Genomic DNA, 27621 nt, shown 5'->3' with positions numbered 1-27621 from the left:
AGACCTCAAACCTCTGAGGATGCCTGCCATAGATGTGGGTGAAACGTCAGGAGAGAATGCTTCTGGAACATGGCCATACAGCCCGGAAAATTCCAGCCATGAAAGTCTTCGACAACACACCAAAAGAGAATCTTTCTAGAGTGAAGTATCCGAATTGAGAGCAAGCTTCCAGGAGAAGGGAAAAAAAGGCAGAGACACAGAGAATAAATTCACTTTATGTATTTTCCACATAGGCTTCCACGGCAAAAAGAGAAAGACAGACGGACAGACGAGCAGACGGAAACACCCAGCCCTGCAAAAAACGTTTAAATCTTCTTCGGCAAAGCAGGGCGAAGGGTCCCCAAATGGCCTCCCGGCTTCCTCCTCTTCTCGACCCTTTGGCCAAAGCCCAATCCCGGATCCTGGCTCCCGCATGAAGAACAGCAAGGACCAAGGAGGGCGGGTTGCGAGGGGGCCCTTCTGCCGGGGTCAAGGGTCCGAGGGTGGCCCTTCTCTGGCCAAGCCACCCCAAGGCCCCTCTGGGCAGTCCCGGGGTCCCAGGGGGGTCCGGCGGCATGCAGAGCGGCTCCTCCTCAGTAGACGCAGAGGTCGGGGAACTTCATCTCGTAGACCGGGATGGAGTGGCTCTGGGGCTGGCCATAGGCGGCCGTGACGGTCCCCGAGGGGCTCGGAGGGGGCCTGCCGGGAACAGAACCGAGACAGCAGCATCAGATTCAGAAAGGGCCTCAGAAAGGGGCTCGGTTCTGGGCGTGGATTGGACCCGTGCAAGCCATGTAAGTTACAAACCATTACAGTCGCAAGCCATCACAGCTGCAACTCATATTCGTTAGTTGCAAACCATGTTTACCAAAAACCATACTGAGTGCAAGCCATGTTTTAATTGCAAATCTTGTTAGTTAGAAGAAGCTATATTTTAGCTAAAAGCCATGTTACTTGTGAGTCATGTTACTTGGGAGCCGTATTAGTTGCATGCCATGTTTTACTTGCAAACCTTGGTTAGCTGCAAGCCATGATTTAGCTGCATGCCATGTTTTAACTGCATGTCATATTTCAGTGGCAAGCCATATTTTAATTGCATGCCATGTTTCAATTGCAAGCCATGTTTTAGCTGCATGCCATGTTTGTTGCAAGCCATGTTTTAGTTGCAAGCCATGTTTTAACTGCATGTCATATTTCAGTTGCATGCCATGTTTCAATTGCAAGCCATGTTTTAGTTGAATGCCATGTCTCAGTTGCAAGCCATGTTTTAGTTACAGGCCATGTTTCAGTTGCAAGCCATGTTTTAATTGCATGCCATGTTTTAGTTGAATGCCATGTCTCAGTTGCAAGCCATGTTTTAGTTACAGGCCATGTTTCAGTTGCAAGCCATGTTTTAATTGCATGCCATGTTTCAGTTGCAAGCCATGTTTCAGTTGCAAGCCATGTTTTAACTGCATGTCATGTTTCAATTGCAAGCCATGTTGCAATTGCAAGCCATGTTTCAGTTGCAAGCCATGTTAGGTACAAGCCATCTTAACTGTAAACCATGTTAGTGTGCAAGTCATATTAGTTGCAAGTGGTGTTAGCTGCAAACTATTTGAGGCACCTTCTACAAAGCCATATAAAATCCAGATTATCTGCTTTGAACTGCATTACATATATTAATCTATGCTGCCATATAATCCAGTTCAAAGTAAATAAACTGGATTTTATATGGCAGTGCAGATGGGGCCTCGGTTGCAAGACATGTTAACTGTAAGCCATATTAATTGATAGCCATGTTAGAGGAAAACCATATTAATTGTGAGTAATGTTCATTAGTTGCAAACCATGTTAATTCTGAGTCATAATTTAGTTGCAAGCCATGTTTGTTGCAAGCCTTTGCTAATTGTAAACCATGTTAGTTGCAAACCATAATAGGTGAAAGTTGTGTTAGTTGAAAGCTATGTTTGTTATCTGCAAATCTGGTTCACTGAGAGTCATATTAACTGTAAGCCACGTTATTTGCAAGTCATGCTTGTTAGTTGCAAGCCATCTTTCAGTTGCAAACCATGTTAATTGTAAGCCATATTTAGTTGTCGGCCATGTAATTTGAAAGCTATATCATTCGCTGAAAGCCCATATTTGATGCAAACCATATTAATTACAAGCCATGTTTTAATTGCAAGCCATAACTGAGTTGCAAACCGTGTTGGTTGCAAGCCAATGCTAGCTGCAAATCATTTTAGCTGCAAGCCATGTTTTACTCACAAGACATGCTTTAGTCACAGACCATGTTAATTTTAAGCCATGTTAACTTCAAACTATGTTTTAGTTGCAAGCCATGTTACATGCAAGCCGTGTTAATTGTAAGCCATGTTGGGTGGCCAAGACCCAGTTCAGCAGTCACACAATACATGCAATAATTCCTAAACCCACTGGGTCACACTCTCTTAGCCTCAGAAGAAGGATATGGGCAACCTCCTTTGAAGAAACATGCCAAGAAAACCCTGTGAGGCTCACTTTAGGGTTGCCATATGTTGGAAAGGCCTTGAAGGCACACAACAGCAACAAGAAGCTGTCATAATTCACATGATTGGGTGGGAAAAGGGATAAAAATCAATCAGTGAATGAACCAATCCATCCATCCTCCTCCTTACCTTATAGTGATCTCAAATATCTGGTTGAGCTTGCTTTGGAGTAGAGTGGCCTGCAAGAAGAAGCATCAAGGTGGTCAGCATTATTATGACTATTATGAAAGGAGTTGGTCTTTAAGACTGGATGTTCTGGCAGGGCAGGATGGACATAGATTTGCAGGTTTGGAGCCTATTTTCAATTATATGACCACTTTTACTACTATATATAGAGCTCATTGGAGCTAACTTAGGGCACAACCAAAATTGTCCATTGGCTCTTCAGCCCAAAACTGGCATCCTTGTTTGGCTACCCTAATTCTCTCCAAGGTTTCAATCCCAGTCGGATTCTTCGACCAAAACCTTCCAGGAGTTCCATCTTGATAGTTTTCTACGTGGGTTGAATGAAAAGTAATGCCTCCACCTTCGTTACGTAGGTTTGGATGGGAGTATTTTAATAAATCAAATGTAGAAATAATCCTTAGAATGTGCTCTTTAACTGCCACTATTCACTTTTCCACATCATCACCAGACAATTGGATACATTTCTGCCAATGGAAGAAGTCGACACTCTGTTTCCGCAATCGGCGTCTCCCAGGACACATCGTGCATAGATGTTCCAATAGCCAAGCAAAGCAATAATGTGACCACACGTTCTTGTGAAATGCTGATTATGCTTGAAATTTCTCTCTGAGTGATATGACGATCGTCCTGAATTAATCTGTCCACCTTTTGCTTGTGAAACTCAGTGGTTGCTGTCACAGGACGTCCAACTCTTTGTTTGTCACGCAAGTCAGATGCTCCCACCTCAACATCTTTAAACTTACTCATCCACAGGACTCACATCAACACAATTCCCATAAACAGCTTGCATTCTCAGATGCATCTCCTTTGGGGTGACACCTTCTGCTGTCAAGAATTCAATGACTGCACGTTGCTTAAGTCGCATTGACTGACCGTCTGCAAAGGGTTCCATACTCTTCACTTTAACAACACAACCATTCAATGCTAAGGCTTCCCACCAAATGGAACTCTAGAGGAGAGTCTCCTGAATAAGCCAGGACCTGCCGCAGACCAGGACTGCCACCTGTTGAGCAGTTACGAAGGTGGAGGCATTACTTTTCATTCAACTCTCACACTTAAGGCCTAACCAGATCTTCCTTGAGACTATCAAGATCTTCCTTGAGACTATGGAACTCCTGGTACAGATTTCTACCAGCCACGCGTTTTCTTCTTTGCCAACCACATATGGAAACACACACACACACCCCGTGGGCCAACCATCCCGGCCTCTCCACCACGTCAACTGCCCTCACCCTTCCCACTGTGCCTTCCTGGCCCACCCGCCCCTTCCCACTTGGCCCACCCACTCACCCACCTGTGCCTGGCCCAGCCCACAGACTCCAAACTCAAAGGTTTGCCCATGTCTGCTCTATGAGTTTCTGGTCTGCTAAACTGATGTTGTTACCACTTTACATATTAACTTATTTTTCTTTTAGGAAATTGCGTATATATAGCCTAGTCTAGTTTATATTACCATCAGCCCCCCCCCCCCATATTTGCACGAGTGAAGTGTGCAGGACCCCCACAAATAGACACTTATTTTTACCTGTCTAGGAATACAGTAGAGTCTCACTTATCCAACATAAACGGGCTGGCAGAACGTTGGATAAGCGAATATGTTGGATAAGAAGAAGAGATTAAGAAAAAGTCTATTAAACATTAAAATAGGTTATGATTTTACAAATAAAGCACCAAAACATCATGTTATACCACAAATTTGACAGAAAAAGTCATTCATTACACATTAATGCTATGTAGTAATTACTGTATTTACGAATTTAGCACCAAAATATCACAGTATATTGAAAACATTGACTACAAAAATGCGTTGGATAATCCAGAATGTTGGATAAGCGAGTGTTGGATAAGTGAGACTTTACTGTATTGAGGTCATCCAGTGCAACTCTTACGTTGAGATTGAAAATCAAACTGTTGCACCGGAGGGCCTAGAGATTCCTAGAAATCCAGGAACAATAATAATATAATAATTATTTTATTTTTGTACCCCGCCACCATCTCCCCAGAGGGACTCGGGGCGGCTTACAGATATAAAACCAACATACAATAATATCAAATACAAAAACACACAAATAAATTTAAAGGCATTAAAAATCACAGTCATTATAAAACACTTGAGAAACACAGCAATAAAAACATAAAATGAGCTGGGCAGTGAGTGGAACTTGTAAACAAGAAGGAAGTTAAGGTGCTACAAGGTCATGGGAAGAGCCTTAGACTGGGGTGAACACTGAGGCTATGTCAGGGAGTTCACCAAGGGGTACAACTGGTCAGAAGGACCCGCTAGTACCAGGGTTTAGTATACTTCTTCAAAGGCCTGTTTGAAGAGCCAGGTTTTCAGGCTTTCAACCAAATTTGCAAAATGGGATTTTGCCAAACATCACCTATGTGGACGGGGCACATACCCGGGCACCACAATGAGCCGCAATCTCTTCGAAGGGGGCTTTCTGGAACTTCTCGACCACTTGACGCCTCCTCTCCCGCTCCTGTTCCTCCACCGCAACACTGTCTACTAAGGAGAGAGAGAAAAGGAGAATGGGTTGCATTTGAAGCCTCAAATAATGCCAAAGTGGGGTCACTGATAGTCTGCAGGCAGTCCTTGAGTTACAAACATATAGATATATTGGGATGTTGTATGTCTTTCGGGCTGTGTGGCCATGTTCCAGAAGTATTCTCTCCTGACGTTTCGCCCACATCTATGGCAGGCATCCTCAGAGGCTGTGTGGCGAGGATGCCTGCCATAGAAGTGGGCGAAACGTCAGGAGAGAATACTTCTGGAACATGGCCACACAGCCCGAAAGACATTCAACATCCCTGTGATCCCGGCCATGAAAGCCTTCGACAACACATATAGATATATTTGCGATACTGAAATTAGTGTGCATCTCCACCGGACACCCTGGCAGGCTATACTTCACTAGAGTTGGAAGGGATCCCCTTAAAGACGGCACAGTCGAAGCCCTCCCAACAGATGGCCATCCTGCCTTTGTTTAAAAGCCTCATCCATTTTAGTGGCAATTTCTGCAACTCAATCAACAAATTGTGCAAATTATCAAAGTTAATGCAGTATTTGAACAGCACCAGTGCACTGGTGCTGTTCAAATACTGCATTAACTTTGATAATTTGTTGACTGAGTTGCAGAAATTGCCACTAAAATGGATGAGTTTCTAATAGAGAAAAGAAAATCTGTTGGCAATAATTCCTTTGTGAGGGGCCACATGGAGCTGCTAGGGAGGAAACTACACAGGAATCAATTGCAGCACATGGGAAATATGAAGAAAATATGTCCAAACCTCATTTATACAGTAAAGATCACATAAAATTATATACACACACATACACAGTCATAAGGAGCCCCTGGTGGCACAGCATGCTAAAGGGCTGAGCTGCTGAACTTGCGGACCGAAAGGTTGCAGGTTCGAATCCGGGGACCGGAGTGAGCTCCCACTGTTAGCCCCAGCTTCTACCTACCTAGCAATTTGAAAACATGCTAATGTGAGTAGATGAATAGGTACTGTCCAGCAGGAAGGTAACGGCACTCCATGCAGTCATGACCTTGTAGGTGTCTACGGACAACGGCGGCTCTATGGCTTAGAAATGGAGATGAGCTCCAACCCCCTGCTTCTGCCTGGGGATTTGTGTCCCATTGGCTTCATTTACCCTTGAACTGCCTTGATGCAATGCATTGAGGTCCTGGGAGAAGCAGTTTGGTGAGGCCCCAGCCCTATTTGGCCAAGAGAAGGCCAAAGAATTTGCAAAACTACAACTCCCAGGAATCCATAGCTATCAACATGGGTTCGAATGGCATTAATCCTACAATGTAGATGCATCCCAAACCTCAGAGGAAACAAAATGCAAACAAAAGGGACATCTTCCATCAAATATACTCTTTGCAGAACTGTTTTAGATTTCAATCAGGAAAGAAATGTGGGATAATTATACTAGTACTATTACTACTACTGTGCTGGTACGGCTGTACCAGAAGCTCCAACTTTATTTTCTTGCTGCTAATGTTTGCAGTCATAGGACAGGCCGCCTGTCAATCATCATTAAGTTTGGTTCCGCCCCTTGTTCAGGTCTCTGGGAGATAAGGAGCCATTTTTAAGTCAGTCTCACTTAAGGAAGCTAAGCTATAGGACGTAGACCAGCTCGTCCCGTAGAAAAGCTTCATATCTCAATAACATCCGGGGATATAGAACATCCAAAAAAACAGAAACAGAAATTCCTGGGGAAAAGGTCCCAAAAGCTCTGGCTTACAGCCTCTCAGCCTCACAGCTCCTGAGGGAAACAGCCCTAAAGTTTCCAAAGAAACCTCGGAGAGAGAACAGCATCACAGATCCACAGAACCCCAGCTGAAACATCTGCAAGCCTTGGTTGGTAGGTCCACTCGATACCCAGATGCATTTGGAATAGGTAGTGGGTCCCACATCAGCTAGGCCCATATGATAGACAGCCTGGGAGAGGTTATAAGGGGATTTTCTTCTTACAGAGAAAGTACAGTTATCCAAAGCCAATTGCCCGTCCCCTGGGGACAAGATTGAAAAGCCAACAGAGTGATGTCACAGAGACCTTCGGGTCCTGACCCGGTACTCGTTGCGGACCAGAGCGATGAGGATTTGGGAATTTTGCCGACTCAGCAAGAGCCCGCTTCCTTCCAGATGCTCCCTGTTGACAATTCAAGCCCAGAGCTCATTAAAAGAGCCTTGAAGCCGAGTCTGTTCCCAGCGGTTCCCCTCCTTTTCAAAGGCGGCTGTTTTGGGAATCGAGCCGCTCCGAGAAGGCCAGTCTGAGGCGAAGCGCAAGATTAGCTGCCAGAGAGAATGTTGATTAAGCCGGTTCCCTTGGGAGTTTTCAGGGAGGCTTGCATCTGCTGAAGATGTTGTCTCTAGTCAGTTTTTCCCCTTGGAAAAGTGCTGGACACCTGTTTGAAAGGGAGATTTGAAGTCCCTTAAAAGTTCTGCGCGCTGGCCAGCCAGTGCGGTGTCAACGTGTCAGTTGGAGTGTTAACTTCGCCTCTAGTCCTTGTGGCGTTCTACTCGTGTGTAGATTGGGCGCAACGCCTCGCCTTCGAGTCAAGTTCGGATCGCGTTTGGATCCTCTATCTCCTGCCTTGCCTTGTCTTGTTTCCTTGCCTTGCCTTGCCTTGCCTTGAATTCCTTGCCTTTGGACTGGTCTCCTTGGAACTCTTGCTTAAGATCCGGATTATTCCCCACTCAAACTGCTTGGAAGTTTGAGTGTGTTTTGGTAAACTGGATTTTCACCTTTAAACTCTAATATTGGACATTGGACTTTTATAATACTGGACTATATTTGACCTTTCCCAGAAGGTCTATTGATGGACTATATATTCTGCTTATTTTTGTTCTATTTCTTCAATTCTATAATAAAGATATTAGATTGTTTATTGGCTTGGTGTCTGGTTTCCAGTGCTCTCGCAGCCTAGAGTATCACAAACAGTTTATTAAGGAAACCTTGAAGTGTTATTTGACTCCTTGAAGATTTATTATTTGTTCATCAATAAAGACTTTGTTATTTCATTAAAGACTCAAAAGGCCATCCTTTTCAGGAAAATCCTCAAGAACCTCTCTTTAGGCGCCCTGGCTTCCCGCTGGGCATAAATTCTACGTCCTATGCAAAAGACAATAGTTACAGGCCCAGGGTGTGACAGAACAACTACCAATAATTAATAATAATAATAATAATAATATTGCTCTTGCAAAATGCACTTACCAATGGCTTTCTTCAGTGTTTCATAAGTGATTTCTTCGGCAGGTGCTCTCTGTGGCATTTGGAGGATGGCAAGGCAATGGTGATAGAAAGAAAGAATGAATAAATGAAAGTAAACTTCTGACTCCCTTTCACTTTACTCTGATTTTGCCCTGCTTTCCAAGAACCCCACCCCAAAGCAAAGAAAGGCCTTGCCTCTTCTCTTTCGGGGCTATTTCTCGACTCCACTTCCACCTGGAGGGAAATGGTCTCTCCGATGCTCTTCCGCTTCGAAAGCCGGTCTTCGTCTGAAAGGGGGAAAGAGGGGCAAAGAGGAGAAATCACTGGGAGTCCATCAGGAGACGTTTGGGGGGCTCCATCGGCCTCTAAGAGGTCTCAGAGAGTGACTGAAAATAATGTGCAGGAGGAGAGGAATCATCCAACCCTAGATTCGGAAGAGACCCCAAAGGCCATCTAGTCCACCCCATTTCTGCCAGGTAGGAAAGCACCATCCAAGGCCCCTCCCCCCCCCCCCCCCCCGAGGAAGAAGAGGATGACACATACTTGGAAGTCAATCTGGGGAAACAATATTTTTTTGGTGTGAGGGCAATAAATATATATATATAGTAGAGTCTCCATTATCCAACCTTCGCTTATCCAACATTCTGTATTACCCAACACAATTTGCCTTTTAGTAGTCAATGTTTTTGTAGTCAATTTTTCAATACATTGTGATGTTTTGGTGCTAAATTCATAAATACAGTAATTACTACATAATGTTATTGTGTATTGAACTGCTTTTTCTCTCCATTTGTTGTAAAACATGATGTTTTGGTGCTTAATTTGTAAAATCATAATGTAATTTGATGTTTAATAGGCTTTTCCTTAATAGCTCCTTACTATCCAACATTTTCGCTTATCCAACGTTCTGCCGGCCCGTTTATGTTGGATAAGTGAGACTCTACTGTATATAAAAATGTAATGTGCATAATTAGGATCGAATTAACAACAAAACCGCTGGGCCAAATCATACCAAATACTCATCACTTTCCAAGGAGTGACCTTGCAGCTTCAAAGCCCAAGTGCTTCATACCTAGGGGACTCCATTGTTAGCCAGCTTGAATACCATCGAATAGCCCTGCAGCTTCCAAGCCTGGCTGCTTCATACCTTGGGGACTCCATTGTGGGCCAACTTGATTACCATTGAATAGCCTTGCAGCTTCAAAGCCTAACTGCTTCATACCTAGGGGATTCCATTGTTACCCAACTTGATTGCCATCAAATAGCCTTGCAGCTTCAAAGCCTGGCTGCTTCATGCCTAGGAGGCTCCATTGTTACCCAACTTGAATACCATCGAATAGCCTTGCAGCTTCAAATCCTGGCTGCTTCATACCTAGGGGATTCCATTGTTACCCAACTTTAATATCATCGAATAGCCTTGCAGCTTCAAAGCCTGGCTGCTTCATACTTAGGGGGCTCCATTGTTATCCAACTTGAATACCATCGAATAGCCTTGCAGCTTCAAAGCCTGGCTGCTTCATACTTAGGGGATTCCATTGTTAGCCAACTTGAATACCATCGAATAGCCTTGCAGCTGCAAACCCTGGCTGCTTCATACCTAGGGGATTCCATTGTTACCCAACTTGAATACCATCGAATAGCCTTGCAACTTCAAAGCCTGGCTGCTTCATACCTAGGGGAATCTTCTGTAGGCTACCTTGAATGCCACAAAGAAAAACCCACTTAGGACTATGCCACAGCAACGCGTGGCCGGGCACAGCTAGTATCCTATAAAATATTATGGGATACTGGAGGTATAAAATAACCTTGGGCTCTGCCAAAGATCCATAGCCTCTCTCTTTAAACCTTTATGTTTTGTCTACCAACTAAATCATGCCTCTTTGCTGTTTCTGCACATTTTCTGCCCCTTGGATTTCTCCGGTATGTTTTGCTTTTCTGAGCTGTTCCTCCCACGGCAAAAAACCCCCAGACTTCTTGAAAATGTTCTTCCCCATTCCATCCATTTCAATGCCCTTTTCCAGGTAACGGGTGGGAGGTGTCATTCTAGACAGCAAACATGCAAAACGCCTCCTCCGCCTCCCTAGGTGCCAATCACTTTCAAAAGCAAAGTGACATCTCTCATCATTTTCAAGGGTTTACCTTTGAAATGACATTCTTAAACAGCCATATGACATAATTCCTAAACTTTCTAAATTTATTCCCAATCTTCCTTTGAGGTGCGTCTACACTGCAGAATGAATGTAGATTGACACCACTTTCACTGCTGTGGCTCAACAGAATCCTGGGATTTTTAGTTTCTCTGCACTTTACATAAACTAATGAATTAAACCGAGGATTATGAGATTAGTGATAAATGTATTGTTTTAATTGTTTTAATGTATTTTATCATTCTATTTATATGGTTTGTATTGTACAATTATACAAACCATATAAATAAAATTATTTATTTTGACACGAAATAAATAATTCTATGTATATGGTTTGTATAATTGATTTTAATTGCTTTAATGTATTTTATCATTCTATTTACAGTATATGGTTTGTTTTTAAGGCATCGAATAGTTGCCTATGTGTAAAGCCACCATGAGTCCCCTCTGGGGTGGAGAAAGGCAGGGTAGAAATATCATAAATAAATAAATAGTTCTATTATTATTATTATTATTATTATTATTATTATTATTATTATTATCATCATCATCATCATTACTGACACAAAGACATAGTATGACACAGCAAACGAGATATATGTGCCGGATTTCGTATTACAAAATCACAAGTTGAACACTTCCCAAGTTGTTGTTGTTGTTGTTCTTGTTATTATTTCTTCTCTAAAACATAACACAAAATAATTCTGCAGTGCATATGTAACCAGGGTAAAAAATAAAGTTTCTAGTGGATGGAAACTGATGGTAAATGAGAAGTGGAAACATGTGAAGGTAAAGTGGAGTCAATGTGACTCCCAGGAATAATAAATGCCAGGATTTCTAGATACTTTATCCCTGGGTGCATGGGTGCATCTACATGATAGATTTAAAGCAGTTTGGTACTGCCTTCCCTGTCATGGCTCAGGCCCCATCTATACTGCCATATGTATAAATAAATAAATACAGAGGCAGTATCAACTATAACATATGGCATATGATGAAATTGAGAGACCCAGTTTTGGACTCGGAAAGCACCTAAATATTTGCTTTATGTGCATTTATGAATGTTTTTAATGTAATGTAATTTTAAATTGAGATGTACAGTAGAGTCTCACTTATCCAACATAAACGGGCCGGCAGAACGTTGGATAAGCGAATATGTTGGATAATAAGGAGGGATTAAGGAAAAGCCTATTAAACATCAAATTAGGTTATGATTTTACAAATTAAGCATCAAAACATCATGTTATACAACAAATTTGACAGAAAACGTAGTTCAATACGCAATAATGCTATGTAGTAATTACTGTATTTACGAATTTAGCACCAAAATATCACGATGTATTGAAAACATTGACTGCAAAAATGCGCTGGATAATCCAGAATGTTGGATAAGCGAGTGTTGGATAAGTGAGACTCTACTATAATATTATTGTTATTTATGTGCTTTATATTGTAAGCCACCCTGAGTCCCCGTATTGGGTGAGAAGGGCAGGTGAGAAATGCTGTAATAAGTAAAATATGTTCCAGTTTCTGAATCCAGATTATCGGCTTTGAACTATACTATATGGCAGTGTAGACTCATATACTCCTGTTCAAATCAGATAACCTGGATTCAGAAACTGGAACATATGGCAGTGTCGATCCAGCCTCCTTTTGTCTTCAGATTGCTCCTCCCAGACTGTGTCCTGAATTGCATTAAGGGGTGGGTCTACATGACCTCTGGAGAGCCCAGCCCTTGTACCTGTCAGCTGCGGGACGTAAGGGGTGCTCAGCCGGTCCGAATTGTAGCCACTGCCTCCGAGGACTTCGCTGATCTTGCTCTGCCGGAAGAGGATTTCGGCTCCGAGGCGGTCCAAGTTCTTAGACAGTCTACAAAAGGAAGGGCGGAAAACACTGAAAATCCCAATTTCTCCCTGACATGAAAACCTAGAGCAGAGGTGTGGCATTCTTGTGTTGCACCCTTGCCGTCATTTCACCAAAAATGCATCCTTGACATTATTTCGCAGTTAACTGCACCCCCTTGGAGTTATTTTACAAATAAGTGCATCTGTTGCACTGTAGCCCTGGAACACCTTTCTACCCAATACCACACAATGTCCAGATAATCCAATAAGTAACATTTTATTAATAAAGAAGTATAAAAGGGAAAAACCAAGTCAAAAAAGGAAGCAGCAAAAGTACAAAAAGCAATTCCCAACGAGATCAAGAGTTCAAAAGGCAATCCACAGAAACTTGAGTTAACACAAAGCAAAAGGATATTTGAGCAGGGTATTGTTCAAAGGTTGTATCTATTATTATTATTATTATTATTATTATTATTATTATTATTATTATTATTATTATAAAACACAACACACCAGACATCACAGTTGTGGAAAATTTTCTTCTTTTAAAAGCCTGCATGAATGGAAAGAAAGATGAGGATGGTAATAATAATAATAATAACAATAACATGCATCATCCAAAAATACATCACACAGTCCTCGACACTTAGGAAGTGTTCAACTTGTGATTTTGTGAAACGAAATCCAGCATATCTATCTTGTTTGCTGTGTCATACAATAAAATAATAATATTAATAATATCAGGACCTCATAATAATATCAGGCTGATAATAATAATATCAGCCATTATCAGTACCTCAATATCGAACTGCAAATGCTCTGGCATAAACCAGAACAGGTGGTCCCGGTGGTGATCGGCACACTGGGTGCCATGCCAAAAGATCTCAGCCAGCATTTGGAAACAATAGACATTGACAAAATTACGATCTGTCAACTGTAAAAGGCCACCTTATTGGGATCTGCACGCATAATCCGAAAATACATCACACAGTCCTAAACACTTGGGAAGTGTTTGACTTGTGATTTTGTGATACGAAATCCAGCATATAGATCTCGTTTGCTGTGTCATACTATGTCTTTGTGTCAATAAAATAAAATAATAATAATAACAATAATAATTATTATTATTTATCCCGCAAACATCTCCCCGAAGGGACTCAGGGCAGATTACACATGGCACCAAAACAGAACATAAAATAAAACACTTAAAAAAAAAGGGATGAAAACAGCAACACAAGAAAGCCAAAACCTTCAAGAACATGAAGTTATAAACAGAAATCAAACCAAGAATGTTGAAATATATGAACCTGGAACTAGGACTAAAAACTGAGAGCTGTTTTCCCCTTGTTACAACGTTGTTCCCACCAAGGACTGAGAGCCCAGAAACCACTTAAAAGGTCTCAAACCCACCCATGACATCATTTCTCGCACACCTGCACACCTGCTTTTTCTCTCCTTATCTCTAAGCCTCTGAGAAAAACAAGTTTGTCTTTGTTTAACATTCTGTCTTCTAATCTTTGAGCAACTTGACCTGGAAAAACCTTTGTCTCCCACATTCTCCTCCGAAGGCCACTCTGGTCGATTCTCATGGGAACTGATATCACTTTCTCCAGTTATCTGGGAATGGCCTGGAGATTCCAAAACATCTCTCTCCAAACCCCTGCTATCTTCCACAGACTCCTCGGAAATTACAGGTTGCAACCCATGATCCCCTTCCTCATCCTCTGAGCACTCAGAAAGCTCATCAGATGCTTGCATCCTTGCCGTCATTTCACAAATAATTGCACCCTTGCAATCATTTTGCAAATAACTCGATCCTTGTAGTCTTTTTGCAAATAATGGCATCCTTGCAGTCATTTCACAAATAAGTGCACCCTTGCAATCATTTCATAAAGAATTGCATCCTTGCAGCCATTTCACAAATAATTACACCCTTGCAGTCATTTTGCAAATAACTCGATCCTTGCAGTCTTTTTGCAAATAATTGCATCATTGCAGTCATTTCACAAATAATTGCACCCTTGCCGTCATTTCACAAATAATTGCACCCTTGCAGCCAATTCACAAATACAGTAGAGTCTCACTTATCCAACACTCGCTTATCCAACGTTCTGGATTATCCAACGCATTTTTGTAGTCAATGTTTTCAATATATCGTGATATTTTGGTGGTAAATTCATAAATACAGTAATTACTACATAGCATTACTGCATATTGAACTACTTTTTCTGTCAAATTTGTTGTCTAACATGATGTTTTGGTGCTTCATTTGTAAAATCATAACCTAATTTGATGTTTAATAGGCTTTTCCTTAATGCCTCCTTATTATCCAACATATTCGCTTATCCAACATTCTGCTGGCCCGTTTATGTTGGATAAGTGAGACTCTACTGTAATTGCATCCTTGCAGCCAATTCACAAATAATTGCATCCTTGCAGCCAATTCACAAATAATTGCATCCTTGCAGCCAATTCACAAATAATTGCATCCTTGCAGCCAATTCACAAACAATTGCATCCTTGCAGCCAACTCACAAATAATTGCATCATTGCAGTCATTTCACAAATAATTGCACCCTTGCAGCCAATTCACAAATAATTGCATCCTTGCAGCCAATTCACAAATAATTGCATCCTTGCAGCCAATTCACAAATAATTGCATCCTTGCAGCCAATTCACAAATAATTGCATCCTTGCAGCCAACTCACAAATAATTGCATCCTTGCAGCCATTTCACAAATAATTGCACCCTTGCAGCCATTTCACAAATAATTGCACCCTTGCAGCCATTTCACAAATAATTGCACCCTTGCAGCCAATTCACAAATAATTGCATCCTTGCAGCCAATTCACAAATAATTGCACCCTTGCAGTCATTTTGCAAATAACTCGATCCTTGCAGTCTTTTTGCAAATAATTGCACCCTTGCAGCCAATTCACAAATAATTGCATCCTTGCAGCCAATTCACAAATAATTGCACCCTTGCAGCCATTTCACAAATAATTGCACCCTTGCAGCCATTTCACAAATAATTGCACCCTTGCAGCCAATTCACAAATAATTGCATCCTTGCAGCCAATTCACAAATAATTGCACCCTTGCAGTCATTTTGCGAATAACTCGATCCTTGCAGTCTTTTTGCAAATAATTGCGCCCTTGCAGCCATTTCACAAATAATTGCACCCTTGCAGCCAATTCACAAATAATTGCATCCTTGCAGCCAATTCACAAATAATTGCACCCTTGCAGCCAATTCACAAATAATTGCATCCTTGCAGCCAATTCACAAATAATTGCATCTTTGCAGCCATTTCACAAATAATTGCACCCTTGCAGCCATTTCACAAATAATTGCACCCTTGCAGCCAATTCACAAATAATTGCATCCTTGCCGTCATTTCACAAATAATTGCACCCTTGCCATCACTTCGCAAATAATTGCATCCTTGCAGCCAATTCACAAATAATTGCATCCTTGCAGTCATTTCACAAATAAGTGCACCCTTGCAATCTTTTCATAAAGAATTGCATCCTTGCAATCCTTTCATAAAGAATTGCATCCTTGCAATCCTTTCATAAAGAATTGCATCCTTGCAATCATTTCATAAAGAATTGCATCCTTGCAGCCATTTCACAAATAATTGCACCCTTGCAGATATTTCACAAATACTGCAATACAAAACCAATTGTTATTTTTCTCTGGATAGCCGGAAGGGTGCTGTATCATATTGCAAATGAATCATGAGACTCTCAGGATTATCTGGGAATTTTCCTGCTGGAAAGAGTCAGTCAGAAGGCATGCCTTTTTACCTGGGCTTCTCTGTAAACACACCTTCGGGGAGCATGAACGGAGCCTCCTTCTGCCTCATCTCAATAACCTGGAGAATATAGAAAAATTGAAGTTTTTTTTTCTTAATTTGTGTGTGTGTTATTTAAATATTCCCAAAGCCAGCAAATTCCCAACAGCTTAATTCTACAGCATAGAGTGCATCTACACTGTTGAACGAATGCAGTTTGACACCACTTTCGATGCCATGGCTCAATGCAATGGAATCCCGAGAGTTGTAGTTTGGTGAGGCACCAGCGCTCTTTGGCAGACCTTTGGCAAAATTACAACTCCCAGGATTGCACCGCATTAAGCTATGATGGCTGAAGTGGGGTCAAACTGCATTAATTCCACAGTGTGGATGCACCCTTTGGAGGAACAATATCAACATTTTCTCGTTTTGGTTTCTCCATATGTCTGTTATAGGTTTCCCTGATTTTTCTATATACGGTTGACCTTCCCTATCCATGGATTTTGCATCCATAGATTCAATCAAAATGTTAGAAAATAAGAAGTTCCAGCACTCATTTGTGTTGTTTATCCTTTCATATAAGATATCGTATTTTCTTACGCCCATTCATTCCCTTTGCTGCCCATTCATGTCTTATATTGGACTTTTTACTGGCTTGTGATGATTGTTAATATTTTGTGTTTTTAATGATGTTTATTTAAACTATGGCCTTTTTAAATTGTTTTTATTATGATGCTTTTGTTTAACTGTTGATTTTATGATGTTAAATGTGATTGATTGTGTTAAATGTGATTGATTGGGCTTGGTCCCCATGTGAGCCACTCCAAGTCCCCGTTGGTCTGATGGAGGTGGCATACAAAAATAAAGTTGTTGTTGTTGTTGTTGTTGTTATTCTGTCATATATAAGGGGATTTGATCATCCAAAGATTTGGGCAGCTGCTTACACTAAAACCAATGCAATTTAAAACCTAATAATATACAAATATTATAATAGAATGAAATTATATTCGACAACACATAGAACTAAATGTTAATGGTATTAAAACCAAACAGTTACAATCCTTAAAAAGTGATGAAAAACTAATTCCGAACTACAGAAAACAGGTCCATGAAAAGACTTCCATGATAACAATTTAGGCCACATAACCGAAGACCTCTTAGAGACGCAATTCCACTTCAATTGCTACGACTTCAGATGCATCTACACTGTGGAATTAACACAGTTTGACACTTTTATGTCTTGGCTCAATGCTATGGAATCTCGGGAGTTGTCATTCAACAAGGTCTTCCGTCTTCTCTGCCAAAGAATGTTGCTGCCACACCAAACAACAACCTCCCATGGCCAGGCTGTGGCGCAGCTGGTTAGTAGCCAGCTGCAATAAATCACTACTGACTGAGAGGTCATGAGTTCGAAGCTTTGGTCAGAATGAGTGCCCGACCATTAAATAGCCTAGTTCGTTGTTGACCTAAGCAACCCAAAAGACAGTTGCATCCATCAAGTAGGAAAATTTAGAGACCGCTTATGCAGGGAGGTTAATTTAACTAATTTACATCACCATAAAAATATCCAGCAGCATGTGTGTGTGGAAGAATGAGGAAATACTCCATCAAGGACTTGGCGTCACAGTGGATGATGAAGCAGCAGCTCCCCCTGTGGCTGGAATTGAACTTATTTATTTATTTATTTATTTACAGTATTTATATTCTCACCCCGAAGGGGACTCAGGGCGGATTACAATGAACACATATATGGCAAACATTCAATGCCAACAGACAAACAACATACATTAGACAGACTCAGAGGCATTTTAAACATTTTTCCAGCTTTACGATTCCGGCCACAGGAGGAGCTGTTGCTTCACCGTCCAGTAGTGGCTGTACTTCCGCATTCCTTTCCTCCTGTTTTGCTGGCAGTTTTATGGTGTTGTAAATTAGCCTCCTGCATAAAGCGTCCCTAAATTTCCCTAATTGACAGATGCAACTGTCTTTCGGGGCTGTATAGGTCAACAGCAAGCCGGGGCTATTAATGGTCGGAGGTTTAACCCGACCCAGGCTTCGAACTCATGACCTCTTGGTCAGTAGTGATTTATAGCAGCTGGTTACTAGCCAGCTGTGCCACAGCCCGGCCCCCTTACCCTTATGAAGCCAGAAGCTGGGAATGTTAAATTGCCTCTGCGTCTGTCTCTGTCTCTATGTTCATATGGCATTGAATGTTTGACATGTATGTGTACATTGCCATCCACCCTGAGTCCCCTTCAGGGTGAGAAGAAGGGGCGGAATATAAATACTGTAAATAAATAAATTCCATAGCATTGAGCCATGGCATTTAAAGTGCTGTCGAAGTGTATTAATTATACAGTGGAGATGCGCCCTGAGAGATGGAGATACGGGGTAGAACTGCTCTGCTCCACCAGCGTTTTCTGCCTTTTCTTAGGAGGAAAGGAAGCAGAGAAGGGGAAGGCAAGAGGAGTGAAGGTTGAGTAGCGGACCTCGTGGATGTGCTGGACGAAGGCAGGCACGGTGGTCAGCTGGCTGATCAGGTTCAGGTAGGCAGCCCCCAGGGCATAGAGTGCGCAGCGGCTGTAAAGGGGCAAGTTGTCTTCGTTCACCTGCGCCAATTCCTGCAAAAGGAAGGGAAAAGCCAATGGAGAGCCAGCAAAGTCATTGCGTCCCAGCCAATTACTTCTCTGTCTCTCCTCCCTCACATATACATTAGCGCATAATAATCTATATATATAAAGGAGTAATGGTGTCCGTTCCTCTCACTAAACAACAAAAGTACAAGCCCCAGAACCTAGAAATTTGGCAACACAACCCACCATCCGACAACAAAACGAAAATAAAAGGTTCCGACAACAAAACGAAAATAAAAATAAAGTCCTAATTAGAGGGAGAGAAATAATTGTTTTGATCCAATTGCTGCCAGTTTAGAGGGCTAAGCTCCGCCCACTTGGTCTCCTAGCAACCCACTCAGCCCAGTGTTAATAAAAGAATAAAAAATAAAATAAATACAAATAATACAATAAAAAACAATAAAAAACACTAAAATAATTAAAAACACTAAAAAATTAATACAATAAAATACTATAATAATAAAATGACTAAAAATAATACAACAAAATAATAAAATATAATAAATAAAAAAGATAAGCTACAATAAAATTAATTAAAAATACAAATAACGTCAAATAAAAATTCCACAACAATTTTTAACCAATACCACCACCACTTTGCCACAGCAACGCATGGCCGGGCACAGCTAGTAATAATAATAATAATAATAATAATAATAATAATAATAATAATAATAATAATACACATTATTTATACTCCCCTAGGGGACTCAGAGCGGAATGCAGCATTTACAGCAGACATAGGCAAACACCCAATCACTTACAATGAGACACACAAACACAAACAAAGGCAAAGGCTTCTCCTTTCATTTCCGGCTTCTGGAGGCAGTGCTCATTTCTGGCTCTGGGGAAAATGGAAAATGCAGGCTTCTCCATTTTCAAGCCGAGAAGACCGTTGTGATGACTTATGGGCCATGTAGTCCCGTTCCTAGTACTGTTGTGACAGATGAAGAGGAAAACTTGGGTTTCCCACCGTTTCTGCCAGATTTGGAGCCCTTGCAGCTGCAGGATGTTTGCCCACAAGAAGTCAGACAAACAAGCCTTGAGGAGAAATCTCCCCCATTTTCTCGCCGCCTTTATTATAATCAAGATAGACACGCGCGGGAGGCGACTCGCCGAAGCGCCCGGATAGCTGCCAGACAATTAGATGATTAAGTCTATTTCCCTTGGGAAAGTTTAAGGAGTCCTGCATCTGGACAGTTTAGGTTTCGGTTCTTGTTCCCCAGAGAAAGTGTGCTTTGGCGGGAAAACAAGATCCTATATAGATGCTTGGCCACAAAGGATTCCTTGCGGAGTCAATTCGTCAGCTCGTGGAGTGAGATCGTGTGTAGACTTCGTACCCCAGTTCCCAGCTCCTTAACCAAGTTTCCAGCCCTGCCTTGTTCCACGGATTTCTATGGACTCAGTTCTTGTTCCACGATTGTCTTGTTTCAAGTTGGACCTTGCCAAGTCTTGCCCTGCTTTGCGTTTTAAACCTCGGACCCTGTTTCTCGGATTCCAGCCTTGTTTTCCCCTCCTTCGGATTTACCTTGAGCCTCAAAGACTATGGACAGTTCCCCACACTATTGCTTGCTAAATAGTGTGTGTTTCGGTGAAGTGGATTATAACTTTGGGCTTTAATATCATATATTGGACATTGTTTTCCTGGACTATATTTGACCTTTCTTGAAAGGTCTATTTCTGAACTATATTCTACACTTGTTTTTATTGACTTTATATATTCCCTTAATAAAGATATTAGATAGATTCTGGCCTCTGCGCGTGGTTATTGGTGCTCTGCAGCCTGGGTCATGACAACCGTGTTGTTACCTCCTGGTCGTGTGGCCAGCAAGATTGCTTGGAGTGTCTCTTTGTATGTATATCCCCTGCGTTGCCCCAATGTCATTGGGACTGCTGGCTGCCTGCTTTCTCCCTTCTCCAGCTCTGAGAAGAACTGATTCACAATGTCAATGCTCTGGCAATCCTCTTTGAGCAAGCTCATTCTTTCCTTCCTCCCTTTTCCTCATATACCTTCTTCCTCTCTCTTCTTTCTTCCTTCCTTTTCTTCTTTCCTTGCTTTCTCTCATAAGTCTTTCTTTCTTTCTCTTTTCTCTTTATTAATTCCTTTTCTTTTTCTCTTCCCTCCCACCCTCCTGTAACGAAGTGTGAATTTTTTAGTTTACAGATGTCATGTTTAATTGCGTTTTAAAAGGGTCAATATTTCAGTTCCTCTGCACTCATGAGTTGGTTGCCATGGAGAAGTGGGCGGAGCAAACTGCCGTTTTGGTGGAGAAGTGCAGTTTTGAAAAGAAGCAGTTAGTCTGTGTCCTGATGAGGTACAGTGAAGACTGACCCTCAGTTGAAGGGATCAGGGAGACTCAAATGCTTATTTTGGAGTCAATTTAAAATAAGTTTGGTGACTTATTTTAAAGTAGTCTGTCTCCTGATGAGGAACAGATAATCTGTGATTGTAATTCACAGGGTGACTACAGTTTAGAGCAGTAAAGAGAGAAGTGACATTTTAAGAAGTTTGAAACACCTCAATCTAGCCTTGCAACTGTTAATCAAAGTGCCTCTAAAGAGAAAGTTACTGTAACCATTAAGCTTTGTGCCAGAATAAACACTGACACACATACTATGACTTTTACATATATATGAGGGCTATTCAGAAAGTAGATTACGTTTTGGAATTAAAAATGAACGCAGCGTTTTGGCGACGATGCGCAGCTGCGGAAAAGGGTGACCGGCTTGTTGAGGACGCAGGCAGCAGAGTTTTGTGGGGAAGGAGTTTCCAAGCTCATTCATTGCTATGATAAATGCCTAGATTTGAATGGCGACTATGTTGAGAAGTGGTATTTGGGTCTGGCTTTCAACTGCATATGGTAAATGTTTTCTCCTATACTTTGTTCATTTTTAATTTCAAAACGTAATCTACTTTCTGGATAGCCCTCGTAGGTAGATAGATAGATAGATAGACAGATAGAGATAGAGATGCATACATGTACTGCAATGTGAGGTGCTCCCAGCAGAACAGACCTGAGCAACTCTCGGGGTTTCAGGGTTGTTGTATGTTTTCCGGGCTGTATGGCCATGTTCCAGAAGTATTCTCTCCTGATGTTTCGTCCACAATTATGGCAGGCATCCTCTGAGGATGCCTGCCATAGATGTGGGCAAAACGTCAGGAGAGAATACTTCTGGAACATGGCCATACAGCCCGGAAAACATCCAACAACCCTGTGATCCTGGCCATGAAAGCCTTCAACAACACATTCTCAGGGTTTCCTTTGCGCAAAGCCTTACCTGCATGGCCAAGACCAGCCGGATCAGGTCCACCACCACCTCTTCGTTGGCCAGTTCGATGCTGATGAGAGCCAGCAGGGCATAGATGGCCTCAAAGTGCGCCCGGCTGTTGTTCTCCTCTTTGCAGGTCAAATAGATGTGTCGGTAGAGATGCTGGGAGTGCTGCGGGAGGAGCGGGAAGAAAATCAGAGATGCCCATTGCTCAGTAGAGGCTGGGAAAATACCCGATTTCCTCAAATCTAATGCGCACCTCAGTTTTCAAAAACCTGAAACTAGACTAAATATTTGCTGCCAAATGTAATGCACAACAGCAAAAAGTGTACTTTTTTTTATTCTGGCAAAAGAAAATGTGTGCATTAAAAACAAACGTGTTAGAACCCCAAATCTTCCAGCAATGGAAAAGGAAACCTTGGGGTGCAGAATGGCTCCACTTTAATTGCCTTGGTTCAATGCTATGGAGGCATGAAGGCTGTAGTTTTACAAGGCCTCAAGCCTTCGCTGGCAAATAAGGCTGATGTCTCACCAAACTACAGATCCCAGGATCGCACAGCATTGAGCTATGATCATTCAAAGAGAGATGGGGTCCCTCAAAGAGGAGCTCCTGAAACAGCTTTTCCTTTGTCTCAGCAATAAGGTGATCGTACGATGCAAATCTAATGCACACCCTAATTTTAGCAAGGTTGTTTAGTTCAAAAAGATGAGCATTACATTTGAATAAATACAACATTAATATTTCATTCTTGGCTGAAAGAAGAATAGAACAAGTTGCTTCCCGTCTTATAGAAACCCATGGATTTTGTAGGGATTTCTTAGGCAAGGAAGATTTCTATTGCAGTCAGCCACCCATCCAAGTCCTAATCAGAAAATATGTGTATATATATCCCCTGTTGACTTAAGGCGACCCCATTAATTCCAGAAGTTTTCTTAGGCATGGGATCCTCAGAGGTTGGGTTGGCAATTCTTTATTTCAAAATATAGCTGACAGCATCAGCAGTGGTCCTCCATCCAACTCCTAACCATGGCTGGCCCTGCTTAGCATCCAAGATTGGATGGGATGTGGAACCCCTATTGATGTATGGCAGCCCCATTAATTTCATGGAGTTTTCTTTGGCTCAATAGATAGTTTTGCCAGCTTCTTCCTCTGAAATATAACCTACAGCACCAAGGATTCATTGGCGGTCTCCCATCCAAGTCCTAACCAGGGCTGGCCCTGCTTAGCATCCAATATTGGATAGGACATGGTACCCCTGTTGATATATGGCGACCCCATTGATTTCATTGAGTTTTCCTAGGCTCAAGAGAGACCGTTTTGCCAGTTTCTTCCTCTGAAATATAACCTACAGCACGAAGTATTAATTGGAGGCCTCCCACCCAAGTTCTAACCAGGGCTGGCCTTGCTTAGCATCCACAATTGGATTGGACCTGGTATCCCTGTTGACTTACAGTGACTCCATTAATTTCATCGAGTTTTCTTAGACTCAAGAGATAGTTTTGCCAGCTTCTTCCTCTGATTTGTTGGTGGTCTCCCATCCAAGTCCTAACCAGGGCTGACTCTGCTTAGCACCCAAGTTTGGATGGGACATGGTACCCCTGTTGACTCATGGTGTCCCCATCAATTTCATCGAGTTTTCTTAAGCTCAAGGGACCGTTTTTAAATCTCTTTTGTAGAGAGAGCAAGTGAGATATAACTAAACATAATATTAATATTAATACTAATAATATAACCCACAGCACTAGGGATTCCATGGCAGTCCCCATACAATTCCTAACCAGGGCTTAGCTTCCAAGATCAGACAGAATCAGGTACCTTTATATATATATATATATATATATATATATATATACACACACACACACACACACACACACACACACACACACACTCACTATATATATATATATATATATATATATATATATATATATATACACACACACACACACACACACACACTATATATATATATATATATATATATATATATATATATATATATATATATCTCCTGTTGACTTATGGCAATCTCATAAACTTATTTCATGGGATTTTCTTAGGCAAGGAAGGCTCAAGAGATCATTTGGCCAGTTTCTTCAAGTCTGAAATACAATCTACAGCACCAGAGATTTGTTGGTGGTCTCCCATCCAAGTCCTAACCAGGGCTGACCCTGCTTAGCTTCCAAGATCAGAAGGGATTTGGTGCTTTTAGGGTATTGAGGCAGCTTCATAAGGTGCAAATCAAAGCCAAATCCATTTTTATGCCACAGCTGTATCCCACGCTTTCTAGCATCAAATTCTTTGCCGTTCTCCACACCTTTTTCATGAAGACGGTGTCCTGACGAGAGCATTTGTCCACTTTGATCTTCAGGATGGAGATATCGCTGATGGTGCTGCAAAGAAAGGAAACAAGGAGTCGAGAAAAAGCCAGCAATGTGTGCAAAACTTATGGAAGAAAAGGGAGAAGTTGTCAGAAGCAATAAAAAAATCTATAATTACATTAAAAACAGTTTTCTAAAAAATCGATTTCCTTTTCAAAGTGAGCAATGAGCAACTTTAGCCATTTTCTTCTCCCTGTAGTAGGATCTAAAATCACGATTTGCAAAGAATATTCCTAATTCCAACCTTATCCATGTATATATGGTTGTTTTATGCAGAAAACAGTATTTTTCCGCATACGATATGATATTCCCTGTATGGAAATAGATTGTATTTTAGTCACAGAAAAAAATTACAGTATATACTCGAGTATAAGCCTAGTTTTTCAGCCCTTTTTTAAAGACTGAAAAAGCCCCCCTGAGCTTATACTCAGGTGAGGGTCCTGGTTGGCTTATATTTGGGTCAGCTTATACTCCAGAATATATGGTACATTTATTATTTTTCTCTATTATTGTTGCTACTATTACATTTATTTTACTATATTTTTTATTATTAATAATACATTTATTATTTTACTCTGATCTTATTATTATTACATTTACTATTTTACTCTATTTATTATTACTTGTATTATTTTTCTGTATTTATTATTATTATTATTACATGTATTATTTTACTCTATTATTATTAAAAGGATACATAAGCACATTTACATTGAAGAAGATGAGAATCATGATTTGATCAAAGTTGGACAGTCTTATCTTAAATTTGAGCTTTATGAAAATACACAAAAACATTTAACCTACTGATGCCTCAATTAATGTAATTTTATTGGTATCTATTTTTATTTCTGAAATTTACCCCCCTCGGCTTATCCTGGAGTCAATGTTTTCCCAGTTTTTTTTGTGGTAAAATTGGGTGCCTCGGCTTATATTCGGGTCGGCTTATACTCGAGTATATACGGTATTCTTAATATTTCAAATATTAATATTTTCTTGGGGTGTATCTACATTGTAGAATGAATGCAATTTGACAGCCCTGTCAGTGCCAGAGCTCAATGTTATGGAATGCCAGGAGTTGTAGTTTGACAGGGTCCTTAGCCTTCTTTGCTAAAGATTGCTGCAGCCTTGCCAAACTACAACTTCCAGGGTTCCATAGTACGGGGCCATGGCACTCAAAGTCATGTCAAACTTCATTCCCTCTACAGGGATGATGCTCCTTTTATCCCCATGCAACCCATGAGGACAGACTACATTACTATGCCTTGTTGACAGTGGAATATGCTGCCCGGGAGTCTCCATCTCTGGAGAATGTAAAGCAGAGGCTGGATGGCCATCTGCCAGGAGATCTTGGATTGTGTCTTCCTGCTTGGCACAATGAGGTTGGCCTGAATGGCCTTTTAGGATCTCTTCTAATTGTGACTAATTACATTAGCACTACATTTGAATTACCAAACTTTCTTTCTGCTTTTCTGGAAATCTTTAGACAGAGGCTGGATATCCATCTGCCGGGAGGGCTTGAATTGTGTCTCCTTGTATGACAGGAGAGGGTTGGACTGGATGGCATTTGGAGGCACCTTCCAAATGTACTAGAATCTGAGCTAATTGGGATCGATGATTCTAAGCACATTTGAATTGCCTGTTGTAAAGAACTATGAACGAGTGAGGTTCTTTCAGGCAGGGGGAAATCTTTTTATCCCACCCACTGCCCCAATTTGGAAAGAACTAATATCGACTGCCAACAATTTAGAATGCGCGACCACCAAAGACTCAGGGAGATGTTTACTTTTACTTTAAAGGGTAGCGTAACTTGGTTTAGAATATATGCGACAGAGGCTTGGATGTTGAAAGAACAATAACAAGTTTATTGAGGCACAAGCTTGGTGGTTACAAAAGATGTTTCACTTAGAGATATTCTTGTTAACAGTTACAATACTAGAATGAGATGAATCAAACTCTCTAAAGTATCACTTCTTTTACTTAAAGTAGTTAAAACCTATTCCTCTGTTCCTTTCTAACTGTTACTTCAATGGATCTCTGTGAGTCCAGCTGGGATTGTTTCCCAAAGTCTGAAACTTGGACTATCCAGTGACTTAAAACTACAGTCACCCCCGTGATATACTATCACAGATTCTCTGTGCCTTTCCAGGACACAGAATACATTAAATAAGTCACCAAACTTATTTAAAACCGACTCAAAATGAACAATTGAGTCTCCTTGATCCCATCAACCTAGAATCAATCTTCCCTGTGCCTCATCAGAGCACAGACTGACTCTCTTTTTTAAACTCTGCACTTCTTCAACAAAATGACAGTTGGCTCTGCCTACTTCTCCATGGCAACCAGCCTCTGAGTGCTGAGATGCAATAACTGTAATACTTACCCTTTTAAAACATAAACACACAATTAAACATAACATCTGTAAACCAAAATTCATACTTCATTACACCTGTCTTGCTCTCTCCTCTGGAGGCCTTTAAATATAGGCCGGATGGCCATCTGTCAGGAAGGCTTGGATGGTGCCTTCCTGCATGGTAGGAGGTTAGACTAGATAGCCTTTAGGGCATCTTCTAATTCTAAAACTCTTATGATTCGAAGCACTGTGTCACTACATTTGAATTGTGCTGGCTCACCATGGGGGGGGGGATTTGGACTAGATGTCCTTTGGTGTTCCCTTCCCATCCTGATCAGGTGTGCTGCCTCACCTGATGGTCTGGAACTTGGGCCTGTTCCCATGCCGGTCAATGAAGCTGATGAGGATCTGGAGGACGAAGAGGCGGATTTCGGGGTCCTCCATCAAGGCTGCCGAAAGGAGCCGGTCCAAGAAAGAGCTGGGAAGGGCAGTCAGCATGTTGGAACACTGGAAGCCGGTGGAAACCTGCAAGCAGAGCAGAATGCGGCTGCATTACAGAACAGCAAGTGATGGGGAAATACAGCTTGAGACCCCTTATCCAAAAGGTTGGGACCAGACATAATTGAGGATGCATCTGCACTGTAGAATGAATGCAGTTTGGCACCACGTTCTGCCCTGGCTCAGTGCTATGGGGTTACTATTGGATAAACACAGATGTCTATTCTAAATAATGTAATGAGCTATACAAAACACAATAATGGTTCAAAACATAAGTAGCACACAATATGTATAT

At 41.4% G+C, this 27621-nt stretch overlaps 1 protein-coding gene across 5 annotated transcripts in view; it reads right to left on the bottom strand.

Moving 5' to 3' along the window:
- Window positions 1-195: 195 nt before the first annotated feature.
- Window positions 196-27621, bottom strand: part of efr3b (EFR3 homolog B) — a 144220-nt gene continuing 116794 nt past the window's right edge. For 4 of the 5 annotated variants that reach the window (XM_062969259.1, XM_062969258.1, XM_062969260.1 and 1 more), the window contains exons 13-23: window positions 27181-27353; window positions 24415-24490; window positions 22103-22264; window positions 18680-18811; window positions 16204-16271; window positions 12289-12416; window positions 8596-8687; window positions 8404-8452; window positions 5078-5184; window positions 2619-2668; window positions 196-678 (exon numbers count right to left, since the gene is read on the bottom strand). In XM_062969259.1, coding sequence (XP_062825329.1) covers window positions 573-678; window positions 2619-2668; window positions 5078-5184; window positions 8404-8452; window positions 8596-8687; window positions 12289-12416; window positions 16204-16271; window positions 18680-18811; window positions 22103-22264; window positions 24415-24490; window positions 27181-27353 — 1143 coding nt within the window. In that variant the 3' untranslated portion in view covers window positions 196-572. The remainder of the gene's footprint in view (window positions 679-2618; window positions 2669-5077; window positions 5185-8403; window positions 8453-8595; window positions 8688-12288; window positions 12417-16203; window positions 16272-18679; window positions 18812-22102; window positions 22265-24414; window positions 24491-27180; window positions 27354-27621) is intronic. The other variant, XM_062969256.1, reaches the window with a different exon arrangement.

The sequence above is a fragment of the Anolis carolinensis genome, chromosome 1, assembly GCF_035594765.1.
Source record: "Anolis carolinensis isolate JA03-04 chromosome 1, rAnoCar3.1.pri, whole genome shotgun sequence".
Lineage (NCBI taxonomy): Eukaryota > Metazoa > Chordata > Lepidosauria > Squamata > Dactyloidae > Anolis > Anolis carolinensis.
This window is presented reverse-complemented; position numbering and strand designations above follow the sequence as displayed.